At 52.8% G+C, this 12,689-nt stretch overlaps 3 protein-coding genes across 3 annotated transcripts; 1 reads left to right on the top strand and 2 right to left on the bottom strand.

The window, feature by feature from the left end:
- Positions 1–609: 609 nt before the first annotated feature.
- ARPC5L (actin related protein 2/3 complex subunit 5 like) lies at positions 610–4,239 on the bottom strand. Its single transcript, XM_064171063.1, has 4 exons — positions 4,043–4,239; positions 3,644–3,716; positions 3,183–3,359; positions 610–1,158 (listed from the first exon to the last, which is right to left on the bottom strand). The coding sequence occupies exons 1-4, from the start codon at positions 4,180–4,182 to the stop codon at positions 1,096–1,098; spliced, it is 453 nt and encodes a 150-aa protein (XP_064027133.1). The 5' UTR covers positions 4,183–4,239; the 3' UTR covers positions 610–1,095.
- A 189-nt stretch (positions 4,240–4,428) lies between these two features.
- Positions 4,429–9,123, bottom strand: PPP6C (protein phosphatase 6 catalytic subunit). Its single transcript, XM_064171057.1, is given in 7 exon segments — positions 4,429–5,295; positions 5,971–6,180; positions 6,330–6,409; positions 7,469–7,610; positions 8,568–8,633; positions 8,801–8,912; positions 8,914–9,123. Coding segments are annotated over 7 exon segments (1,017 nt in total). The 5' UTR covers positions 9,072–9,123; the 3' UTR covers positions 4,429–5,046.
- Positions 9,124–9,200: 77 nt separating this feature from the next.
- Positions 9,201–11,816, top strand: RABEPK (Rab9 effector protein with kelch motifs). The gene is made up of 7 exons (XM_064171056.1): positions 9,201–9,294; positions 9,386–9,534; positions 9,614–9,766; positions 10,030–10,191; positions 10,724–10,873; positions 11,055–11,204; positions 11,421–11,816. Exons 1-7 carry the CDS (start codon positions 9,236–9,238, stop codon positions 11,714–11,716), a joined length of 1,119 nt encoding a protein of 372 aa, XP_064027126.1. The 5' UTR covers positions 9,201–9,235; the 3' UTR covers positions 11,717–11,816.
- The last annotated feature ends 873 nt before the right edge of the window (positions 11,817–12,689 follow it).

Genomic DNA, 12,689 nt, shown 5'->3' with positions numbered 1-12,689 from the left:
ACCAGGAACAGCTGCAGCTGTGCTTTTTAGCAGCTGATAAAAACAAGAGCTGAAGGGATCAGAGCCTTCTCCAGCAGCTGCTTCACCCAGAAGCAGCTCCTCTGTGCCACAAAAGGCTGGTTCCTTTCTGGCCCCTGACCCTACCAGACTTGTGGCACACACCCTGTGAGGCTCAGGGACATGCACAACCTCAGTGCTGCAAGGTTGCTGTAACTGGCAGTGGGGACAGTGATGGCTGGAGGGGTTGGATGCTGTCTGGACAGCTCCAGGAGGAAACCTCTGTGCTGCTCCCGGGGAAGCATGGCTGCTTAAGTCCGTCAAAAGGTGAAGATGCAGTTACACAAATAAAAAGTTCTGAAGTATTTTCTTGACCTTCTAGGAGGGACAGAAATATAAAAATCATCCCTTTAGTGCATATTAGATGCCTTGCCTGGAACAGCTGAGCTTGATCTCACTTCCTGCAGCCAACACAGTTGGATTTGAGAACAGATTCTGTAAATAGCTGGGGTTAGGCATTCAGCAGAGGTGGACACTTAGCTTAGAAGCAGCACATGGCTGACCTGCTTTTGACAAGGGTCAGGATTTAGTGGGGAAAAAAAATAACTTAACTCGTGTGATCCAAGAACTTTATTGATGCAGCAGGCACTTCACCTTGAAGCCAACCCTGTAGTCCAACTACTCCTTTGACCACACAAAGCCATCACTCTTAACAGACACCTCTTCACCCATAAGCTGTTGGGACCTTGCACCTGGAAAAGCCCTCGCTCCCTCTGCCCTCAGCAGTACACACAGGATCTCCACGCTTCCGTACAGCAGCATCTGAAAATACCTGCTCACTCGCAGTGACAGGAGGCAGGAGTGTGCCTTCTCCTGCTCTGTAAAGAAGGGATCAGGAGGACAGCTTGGCTCCTGTATTTGATAGTCAGAATATGCAGGAATACCTTTACTCTTCCCCCACTGGTAAGGTTAAAAGCATTCCAGGAGGAGGATTCCAGAGTAGGTCAGTAGATTGCAATCTCTAATAAGGACGGACCAGTGTCGTTTCCTTCTTCTGAGTCCACAACTGATGGTCTCCTTGTTCAGCTTAACAGTCTTTTAAACAGTCTTTCTTGCTGTAAGAACTCTTACTATGGAACCTAGTCCACCTACTGCTAACGCCTGTGGGGATGGGAGAAGGAGAGAGGTTAGACTTACCACGTCACATGCAAAAGACATTTTAAGTGAACAGACCTTAAGCGTTCAGTAACAGAAGAACGTGTGGATCTTCTCAAAAATGGTTTTCACAGCTTGGGCTGTTCTTTTTTTTTTTTCCCTTCCCTTCTACCACTTCTTTTCCTCTACCAAAACAAGTAAATTTTCCCCAGTTGTTTTCTCTAGCACAGGCAGGCAGGCCAGAACTCACACTTGTCCCTATCGTGTGAAGTCTCCTGCCTCACTTCTCCTCTAAATATAGACAAGAGTGACCTTGGACTCAAACTATTTTAGTAAATTTTAAAGTATTACTATTCTATAAAGGTAATCTGTGATACAAGAGCCAAGGGATTGAAGAGTACACAAAACTAAACCCCTTGGTAAAACCCCACAGCTGAAGGGAAAATTACGTTCTCCAAAATGTAACCATCTTTTGGATCTAGAGGATACCAGAGTCTCACCTCCCATATCCCTGAAAGGGAAAGGAGGAAGACCTCATTTCAGTTTCATTTGCATCCCTCAATGCAAGTAACATCCTTCTACAGTCTAGAAGATGGATGGGATTAGGAAAGAATCAATTTAAGGCTGAGTGCTTAAAACAATGCATGTTTAGTTCCCACATGCAATTCCAACACAGCCCAGTATGAGAGGAGAACAACGAGCAGCAGCAGGAGACACCTTGCTGTCGTTAGGAAACAGATGAACACAAAGCTCCCACTCACGGCAGAACCTGCACGCACAAGAGACATTGCAGAGTTACCAGACCCGACACACCTGAGGACCACAGCCCTTTTCCAGAGGACAGACTAATACTGCTGCCTAGCAACCGACTGCTCCTGGAGCAAGCCAACATGTCCTACTGGTACTGCCACAAAGCAGAACACAAGCAAGGGCTTAAACCTTGCCTGGCCTGCTTCAGACCTGCCTTGTTCCTTTCAAAAGAGAGAACAAGATGCTTTAACTGTGCCTATGTGCCCTGAGCACTGTCACCTTTCCAGTCAGGGTGGTGTTGTGTAATATACACTGGGAGTTAGCTAAAAAGTCTCTGGAAACAACGGCAGGGGAAAAAGAGGCAGCAGAAGCAGGTTCTTCCCTGTCCTCAGCAATTCCTTCCTCCTCTCTCTGGCAAGGTTCTGCAAAAGCTGGTGACAGCTGCTAGTAGCTGGAGTCACTCTATACAAGTTCTGTCTCCACGTACTACAGGAAAAATCCCATACTCCCTGCAAACAGCAGAACTAGTGGCAGGCTGCGCTGCCCCAGTGCTGATGGGACAAGGGAGCTGCAGCATTCCTGGGGATTATTTTTTCTAGGAGGAGCACTGACAGGGAGTGCTGCAACCAAACCTCTGCAGCTGGGGAAGAGTTCACTGCATTCCTGCCTGGGGGCAGTGGCACCAGCAGCTGCTCCATGTGCCTTGTCCTGTCAGAACATTCAACATGCCCTGCCTGAACATGGAAAAACACAAGAGCACCACTCTGGCTCCCAGTGGAATCCCTGGAAATCTCAGAAGCCTCTCCTATGCAGATCAGGTTTGCTAAATCCCATCAGTAAGCTGTGACACACACACTGCTAGCAACATTCTGCTGATGAAAACTGCCAGACACGAGTTGGCCTGAGCACCCCTCAGCTGAACACTCAGCTACAAAGAACGCTGCCAGCTACACCCTGCAGCCACCCACACCTCCACTCCCAGCTCCTTCTCCGCACTGAGGCCACCGCACCCACTAGATACAGAAGAAGGCTCAATGCTTCCTCCAGCACACACTGCCCAGCCCTAAGTGCCACCTCCCACTGGCTGAGGGTAAACTTTGTCACCAACCAAAGCTTAATGAGTGCAAGCTCAAAGAGACCAAAGGTAAAAGGAAACGTCAATTACTGTGCTTGGGGATGAGGCCCCCACTATCATCCACTTCTCTTGTGAGGGCTCTCATGGAAGCCCTGAGAAGGACCCTGCAGAGCGTGGCTGTGCCAGAAGAGCACCAAACACATACCTTTTCATGCCACTGAAGTAATATTGCACTGCTATTTTCTGTTGGCTTTTCAAATCCTTTATAAATGTACTTCATTAACAAGTCAATGCCATTTCTATCTAAGGAATTCACTGCTTGTTCTATTTCGCTGCTTTTAAAAGACGTGAGGACTTTAAGCATGGTTCCCTGGGCCTGCTCCTGTGAAGACAAGGAGAATAACTTGAGACCCAGCAAAGCTGGAAACGACCCAAAACTTGTGTTTGACAAGGTGAGCAGAGGACCAGCGGCCGCGCTCACGGCTGGCTGCTTGCGGTAACCGAGCGGGTCAGCATTTTCCACCTCGGGTTTTGGGAGGAGGAGGAGGAAAGGCTGAGCACAAGATGTGCGAGACATGGCTTGTGAACAGCCCCGGAGGGCCAATGGGCAGCGCCGCACTACTGCGGAGCTCCCCAGCGCCCCGGCCCGCGCCCCGGCCCCGCTACCTTCACCGCCGGGTTCTTGCTGTTCACCGGATGGCTTCGGATGGCGGCGTGGAAAGCTCGCAGCGCGTCCCCTGTGCGGCGCCAGGTCAAGGACTCAAACGCTCCATCGCGGCCCCGGCGCGGCCCGCAACCGCGTACCGATCCGAGTGCTGTTACTGGGCCGAACGGCGTCTTTGCACCCACAGCGCAACTTTCGGACCTGCGCGCAGCTCGCCGCGGAGGAGCGGAGCGCAGCCGCCCCGGGGCACCCACGAGGGCCTCTGGCCGCGGACGCCCGGCCGCGGGCGCCTTCACGAACCCCACCAGGACCGCGCGGGCCGGGACTCGGCGCGGGCCGTGCCCGGTCGAGGCGGGAGGCGGCAGGGCCTGCTCGCCCCTCCGGCTCCCTCCAAAGGATATTGCCTCAACAGCGCTTCCACCTCCGGGCAGGCGTCGGGCCCGGCCGCCGCCGCCTCCTCGGGCTCCTCTACGAACCGATTCTCGTCGTACTGGTCGATGTCGAGGCGGCGGAACCGCGAGGAGAGCGTGCTCCGCGCCATGCCGCCGGCCCGGACACCCACCGGAGCCGGAACCGCCGCCACGCCGGAACCGGAACTGCCCAGTGAGCCGCCCCCCCCCCCCCCCCCCCCCCCCCCCCCCCGCCTCGCCTCGCCCCTCCCGAGTGGGTGGGGGTGAAGGGGCAGGGAGCGGGGCAGGGAGCGGGGCAGGGAAGGGCTCCATTGGCGTCACTGGGCCCGGGGGTGGGGCTGGCCTAAGGGACCGCTTTATTAAAAACACACAGGGTCTGGAAAAAAGCAGAACAATTACTTTAATGTACAAATGCCGTCGCTGTGGCAGGGTCGTGTCTGCCAACCGGGATCCTACGAAATCAGAAGAAAACAAAAAGGGCGGGGGCAGGGGGAGAGGAGACGTGGGGGTAACAGCCCTTCGGACCACTTTATTTGTATCCACTTAAAACACGCTGTGCGGGGGGCCCGGCTCGACACGCACACGACACGAGGCGTTCGCAGTCCCGGCCCCGTGACTTTGCTGCTGAAATCTCTTTAAAACTCACCGAACGAACAAACGAACAAAGGCTGAACGATACAGTTAGGACCGAGCTGCTTCCCGGGAGTCACGATTGGTAAAAAGGAAAACGTTTCCTCTAAACCCAGAGATACGCAAGAACTACATGCAGTAGTATAAATTCCAAGGACATATCACAAATAGTCTGAGATTAATCTAGGGGAGGGAAGGGGAAGGGGGAAAGAAACTTGCTACAGACACCATCATACACAATAAATTTAGATAATTTAAAAATAAAAAAAGGCAAGAGGCAGCATTTCAGCAGCAAAGTGCTCCATAAAAAGTATATTGTAAAGGGACAGTACAAGGGAAGAGGAAGACAGCAGGCGAGGAAGGGCTCAGAGGAAGTACGGCGTGGTTGTCCTGGGTGGAATTACACGTTCTGAGTCTGGAACTGCACGGAATAACTTTGGTTCTCTTGTGTTTACGTCTTTAAAGACCATGATGGACGCGATATTTCCGCAGCGGTAGCAGTAGTTGGGAGCGGACCATACCGTGACCAATTTCTCATCAAACATGAATTTATAGCCTTCATGGACCAGCTGGTGAGCTCTGCAGATGAGTTTCAAGTTGTTGATGTGAACAAACTGTAAAGGAGAAGAGGAAGGTCAGCATTCTCTGACCAGCTGCATGCCACAGCCCACTAACCAGCCCCGTCCTGACAACAGCTCTTGCACATGTGCTGTGATGGTGTTATAAAGCAGCTCATCGCCCACTGCACTGAAAACAACTATTTGGGCTTCTGTTTCGAGACCAGTGCAGCGAGGAAGAGCTTTGGAATACAGATCTGTGCCACCTGCAAGGCTTGATCTTTCTTAGATGTGCTGCAGAGAGGCCACACACAATGTGGCCAAAACAGCATTCAGAAGTCTGGGAGAGTCAGCACCTCTGAGGACCAAGAGCTCTGCTCACCATTTCCCAGAGTATCAAAAATGAAGCCAAGGATTTCTAAGAAAAATGGTACTTCTTTCTCCTAAACTCTTACAAAGATACCCTACACACACCCTAAGCAATACAGCTTGAGCTCACTGTGTTATTACACCTTTTAAAACAAGATCACTCTTACCACACCTGGCAGTTTTAAGCTCAAATAGCTCATGTTTCCCCACTTGGCTGAAGCGAACCTTCTCCTCCACCACCACAACTGACTGGCAGCAGCCTTACAAGCAAAGTCCAGCACCTCACAGTGCCCTGGGTGCGTTTGCTGCCAAGGTAACTATCAGACCCAGGTGAGTAATTTCTCTTGCACAACAGCTCATTACCTCGTTTGTCACCTTGGCGCCGAAGAGCCAGCCTGCTCCGCGGGGGCTGATGGCCCAAGTGTCGACGTCTTCCGGATCAGACCAGACGAGGTCGCAGAAGGCTCCTTTGTGGGGAATCTCCTGATTGCGTTCAATGGTTCGAATCTGATCGAGCGTCTTGATGTCTGGAGAGAGGCCACCGTGCACACAGAGGATCTGCTCGTCTATTAGCTGCGGAAGAAAAAGATACACCTGCTAAATGCTCACTACTTTAATCCAGCCCAGAACACTGCCAGCAGGATCCCTAAATGGCACTAACTTCAGCAGTCCCATTTAGACAACCTACTTGTATTTGTGGCAAATGTGGTTTCCACACTTACAGCTGCTATTGTGAGCATGTCAAAGACTTTGGTGCAGTATCTCCAAGCATTAGCATTTCCATATTTGGTTTGGCACTCATCTGTTGAACAGAGAATTTGGTTTTTGTGGATCAGAAGGAACTAAGACAGTAATAACAGAAGCAAACGCAGCAGAGCTCTGATGTCAGATGTACAACAAAAGCCTTGTCAGCAGCAGTGGAGCGGAGCACAGACCAGAGGTGCCTTGAGCCCTTCCTGTGGTGGGGCCTGGCCAGCGACAGGCCTCACCACAGGAGGGGTTAAGGCATCTGCTGGTAAGCAACACACCGGGCAGTGCAGACAGGGGGCCCTCACACAATATACCTCATGCTGGAAGTGATCCCTGACTAGACCAGTTGAGTGCTGAGATTGGTAAATTCTATACCACCCAGAGCTCGTGGAAGATACCACAAAAGAGGAGCTGCATGGCTTTGTCTAACGCTACAGTAAGGTGGCAATAAGCCTGATGGGCTCTTCCTAAGCGGCCTTGTACTTGCTGCTGTTGACACATTGTGCAAACCAAAGTACATCACAGGCATGACTCTTTTTGGCAGGTGTTAGATACTTGTCAAGATTTCCTCAGGCTTTATCAAAGCCTCTCACAAGCACAAAGAACATTCCAAACAGTTTAATTCCCTCCATTTTTCAAGTAGTTGCTCTGCTGCTTATTCCTTGCCAGGGACATTTTTCTGGATGCTCACGGTTGGCAAGAAATGATTCCATGGCAAACTCTGTGTGTGACGCTGACTTTTAGTTACACTGGAACCAAAGGGGAATTACAGAACACCCTGAGTTTGTACTGAATCCTTCATCACAAGACACCAAAGCACATTCTGCATCATTTATGCTCCAACACTGAACGTGGCACCAAAAATCCAAACAGAAACCCCAGATGCTGGAGGAAAAGAGCAGCGAGATCTGGGCTAAACCATGTTCCACTTCACAAACACAATGACCATGTTAACAAATGGCAACATTTAAGTTCTACTGAGCCCACTTCCCACCCAGTCCAGGGACAGTCCCAGGTAGCGCTGCCCTCAAAGCAGGCTTCCCAAGGGAGATGCCGCACGCGTTTATGCCACGGTAGCCCCCATTCAGAAATCGTTTGGATAAAGACTTACCATAAAATCCATACACTTGTGTTATCTGCCTGCTCTCATGATTGCCTCGTAACAGTGTGATACGATCAGGCCACTTAGCTTTTAGTGCAAGAAGGTAAGTGAAAGTCTCAAGACTATAATAACCTCTATCTACAAAGTCACCCTGCAAGTCAAAAAAATATTCGTAAATGGAGAAACAGGCAAAGGGGGAAATGCAAAGAGATACATCCATGCCACATTCTCACTGTGCACACAGAAACCCAGCGCTGGAGAGATGCTGACATCTGCTTGGCTCCGTAAGGATGTGTCATAGAATCATAGAATCAACCAGGTTGGAAGAGACCTCCAAGCTCATCCAGTCCAACCTAGCACCCAGCCCTAGCCAATCAACCAGACCATGGCACTAAGTGCCCCATTCAGTCTCTTCCTGAACACCTCCAGGGACGGTGCCTCCACCACCTCCCTGGGCAGCCCATTCCAATGCCAATCACTCTCTCTGTGAAGAACTTCCTCCTAACATCCAGCCTATACTTTCCCCGGCACAACTTGAGACTGTGTCCCTTTGTTCTATTGCTGGTTGCCTGGGAGAAGAGGCCAACCCCCACCTGTCTACAATGTCCCTTCAGGTAGTTGTAGACAGCAACGAGGTCACTCCTGAGCCTCCTCTTCTCCAGGCTGCACACCCCCAGCTCCCTCAGCCTCTCCTCATAGGCTTTGTGTTCCAGGCCTCTCACCAGCTTTGTTGCCCCTCTCTGGACACGTTCCAGCACCTCAACATCTCTCTTGAATTGAGAATTGTCCTGGTGGGCACTCAGAGTTGAAGGCTCACACTCACCCAGAGCCACCCTTACACACCCCCGAGAGGCCCCCTGGCTAAGGCAGGGTGCTGCTGGAGCGCCAGCATGGTCCTGCTCGAGAGGCACGGTGCTGCTCTCCTCCTGCGTCACCCAGCTTGTTCTTTACTCAACAAAACCAAACGCGCCGCAGTAACCCAGCAGCAAAGGCAAACACAGCACCCACAGGCAAGGTCTGACACTCGGTTAGGGTATCAGCATTTAAATTTCACACTTATCTTTTAAACGCCTGAGGAGAGAGCAGGCCGAGCCCAGAACGCACGTACCATGAAAATGTAGTTGGTGTCAGGGACCTGACCGCCGGTCCTGAACAGCTCGCACAGGTCATAGAACTGCGGAGAGAAGCAGAGGCGTGAGGGCAGCGCATTCGGCTGGCGCCAGCGCTGGGCCTGCGCTGCGGAGCACCGACGGCTGGGCACGGCATCCCGGCGGGCACGGCAGGGCCGGGCGCCGGTGCAGGGCAGCCGTAGGGCCTGACGGCGGAGTCGCCCACCCTTACCTGCCCGTGGATGTCCCCGCAGACGGTGACGGGTGTGGAGACGGGCTGGACGTTAGACTCCTCCAGCAGCAGGTCGCACACATAGTCGCAGAGGCGCTGCGGGAGAACGGCGGGTCAGCAGCGGCCCCGGCCCCGAGCCCTCCCGAGCTTGCCCCAGCCTCACCCCCCGCCCCAGCCCCACCGGTCGCGGCCGTACCTTGAGGTCGTTCTCGGGCAGGTACTTGCAGAGCCGAGCGATCTCCACGTACTTGTCCAGGTCCAGCGGCGCCATCTCGGGACGGCTGCTCGGAGCCGGAAGCGGGGCCCGGCACTTCCGGGGAGCGCGCGGGCCGCCGGCTCCAGCGGAAGCCCGGGGCACTTCCGGCGCGCGCGGGCCGGAAGGCGGAGGCTGCTTCCGCCCGGGGGCGCGGAGAGGCCTGCCCCGGTCCGGCCCGCATGGGGCCGCGGGCGCTGCCGCCGCTGGAGCCGGGGCGCCGCCCGCAGCCGGCGCATTGGTGAGCGGGGCGGGGGAATCCCAAACCCGGCGCGGCGCGGCACGGCACGGCTCGGCTCGGCGCGGCTGAGCGCTGCCCTCGCTTCCCGCAGGTACCGGCTGTCGCCGCGCGGTGACGGGCCCCGGGGGCGCGTGGGCCACGGCTGTCTCTTCCTGCCCGGTGGTGGCTCTGGTCGTGTCCTGCTCCTGGGCGGCGCAGACCCCGCCGGCGCCTTCGCGGACGCCCACTTCGTGGATCTAGGTGAGGCCGCGGGCAGGAGAGCTGGAGAGGGTCGTGAGGCCGCCGGGCCGCTGCCGACTGCGCTCTCCGCTGCCCGCAGGTTCGCACCGCTGGACCACGGCCGACTGGAACGGGTTGCGGCCGCGCTATGAACACGCTACATTCCTGTCTGTCGCCGTCCGCCCGCGCCTCTGGGTCTTCGGTGGCGCCCACCCTGCCGGGAACCGGAGCTGCGTACAGGTGCTGGACCTGGGTGAGTTCTCGAGGACTGGCGTACGGAGCTGTGAACCTCCGACCCACCGAAAGGCAGCTCAGTGACCAGGGCTCCTTGCGAAGTTCGGTCTCTGTGGTGACCCCACCGTGGCCCAGGAGCGGAGCTCTGAGATAAACAACTGTGGGAGACAGGCAAGCCTCAGAGGTGCTGCTAGGCTCCTTTATAGCGTCTGTTACTGGAGTGGGGTCGTGGAGTGTGTTTTCTGTAACCACGTTGATCAGTTTGGTAATCAAATGTCTCAGCAATAGGAACCTGGGAGAGTCCTGAAGTGAGCGGTGTGCAGCCGCTGCCTAGGACATTTCACACCTCCTCAGCAGCCATAGGAGACTGCCTGTATGTGTTTGGAGGAGGAGATAAAGGAGCAGAACCGGTGAAAGACCAGCGGCTTCATGTGTTTGACACAGGTACCTCTGGGTGCTAAAATTGATGTTACACCAGACTGGAATCTGAACACTTTTGAATGGGAGATCCATGTTTCATGTTCAAAGACATGGAAATGTTGGGCTGCTGCTTTGGCTACAAGTTTAAATGGATAGGTTCCTTGCTTGTATTTCTGTAGTCACTAAGAATTTGGGCAGTGTAAAGCTCTGGGATGAGAAATGCAGTGAGAGATGGGAGTGGTTTACTGCATTTGTCCAACAGCTGATTGTTTTCCGTGGTGGCATTGTCCTGTGCTGTTGGAGTTACTGTGTTCATTCTTACAACCCTGTGTGCATCAGAAAGGGTTTAACAGTTTGAATTAGTCTTTCCTGCTGCCGGGTGACCCAGACAGCACAAAGCACCATCAGAGAGCTTAACTATGCTTTATGATATGGTATTGACTATTCCCTGAACCCACTGGAAATGCTTCTTCCTTAGGAAGCCTCAGCAGGGCTCTAGGGTCACCAGTTGGTAGCTTCCAGTTTTCTTTCTAATTCATGTTACTCTCATTTTCAGCCACCTTGACATGGTCCCAGCCAGATACTCATGGGGAGCCCCCATCTCCACGGCACGGACACATTGTGGTTGCAGTCGGGACCAAACTCTTCATCCACGGAGGCTTAGCTGGAGATACTTTTTACAGTGATCTGTTCTGCATTGATATAAGTAAGTGTGGATATAGGCACTGCAGAGCAGTAGCTGTTATGTGATGTGTTCTCATCTTGTGGGACTTTTTTTTTCTGAAAGATCAGTTTCTAAGCACTTGAAATTTCATCCTATTTAACACAAGAAAACCTGTGGGGTTTTCATAATGCATCATCACCGATGTGTTCTTTTTCTCCAACAGATGACATGAAGTGGGTTAAGATTCCAGCCACTGGTGACATTCCTGGAGGACGGGCATCCCACTCATCAGCTGTGTTTAAGGACCACTTGTACATTTTTGGTGGAATAGGTCCTGAGGGGACACTAAACACTACCTACAAGTACCACACAGGTAGGGAGGCTTCTTTCAACTGTGCAAGGGTGAATGCCAGTCAGTTGGAAAAGGCATTACCTGTCCTAGCAGCCACTGTTACACCCCAGCAGGGGTTATAAAAACTTGCTCAGTAATGTTGAAAACTGGCTGATTTACTGATGTCACTGTCCCAGCATGCTAGCTGAGCCTGTGAAGCTGCACTTACAGATGTGGATGTCTGTCTTTGCACTGCAGAGAAGCAGCAGTGGACACTTCTGCAGTTCAATTCCCCTTTGCCTGCTGGGAGGCTGGACCATGCCATGTGCATCATTCCCTGGCTGGTTGGCAAGAGCAGAGACAGAGCAGCTGTCACCTGGGAGGACAAAGCTGGGACAGAGAGGGCTGTGTCATCAGATGATAAAGCTGGCCCTGGTTGGAAGAGCCAAGATGAGTGTGCTGAAGACAGAGTCATGCATCTGCTGTTGGTGTTTGGTGGAATGGACACAGAGGGCGAGATATTCAGGGACTGCATGGTCAGCCTGATCGAATAGTAGGGATGTGTCCTGCAAAGCACAAACCTTTTCTACAGCTTTTATAATAATGTCCCACTGAAGTGATTTTTCTTAATAAACAGCAGTTCTTGCCCTCAAAGGGATGGTTCTGTGCTGATGCACCCCTGAAATACAAGTGCTTCCTCTACACAGGCCTGTGTAGGGTTCTAGGGTAGGCACAGCCTAGAAAGCTTCAGCTACTCAAGTGAAGGTTGCTTCAGCATGAGAGCTGGCAAGGGCACGTGCAGCTTTCTGGCTAAAGAAACACCACTGCATACAGAAACTTGTCAGCAGTCACAGCATCCCCTGGAAAGTAGTTCTAGTACAGTGTGATTAACATGCTCTCCTCTCCCTCCCCTTGCCTGCATCAGTGCTGTAGGCAAAGAGCTGTGCTGCAGAAACTGCCTTGCCCAGGGCTGCAGAAGCTGTGAAAGCAAAGCCAAACCACCCCCACTAACAATTACTCAGGTTGACTACTCTTCCTTGTAATCATGTTACATTGTAAACCTCACTACTGTTCAAAGTACACCAGCACAGTGCAGAACTGTCTAGCACTTGACTGTGGCAAGAGGCACCAAACCTCAAGCTGTCTGCACCACCTACTCCCCCTCCCAAAACCAGACACTCAGGCTGAAAAGAAACAACTGTCAGTACCAAACAAGTTAAGTTTCCCTTGGAGACCTCCCTCTGTCCAGCAGCCCTAAGGCTGTTAACAAGCTGCAGGGATTTCAGTGTCAGCACGGCTGCACCATCCAAGCCTCTTTTTTCCACCTGCTAACTCTTCAAGTAGATACAGGTACCGCTTCCATAGGAGACCATAAGGAAGGGCAGCGCTTGTACTACATCCACCATGCCACAGAAGGCTGCCCATGAAGGGGTAAGCATACCCATGGTTGCTACAAATCCCAGCACTCGGGCACAATCCAAATCCTCAGAAATGAGCTACAGTGAACTAGGTAATGGAAAACACAAG

Source organism: Pogoniulus pusillus, chromosome 35, assembly GCF_015220805.1.
Source record: "Pogoniulus pusillus isolate bPogPus1 chromosome 35, bPogPus1.pri, whole genome shotgun sequence".
NCBI classification, from domain to species: domain Eukaryota; kingdom Metazoa; phylum Chordata; class Aves; order Piciformes; family Lybiidae; genus Pogoniulus; species Pogoniulus pusillus.
The sequence above is the reverse complement of the archived record's forward strand: the minus strand, read 5'-3'. Positions and strand labels throughout refer to the sequence as shown.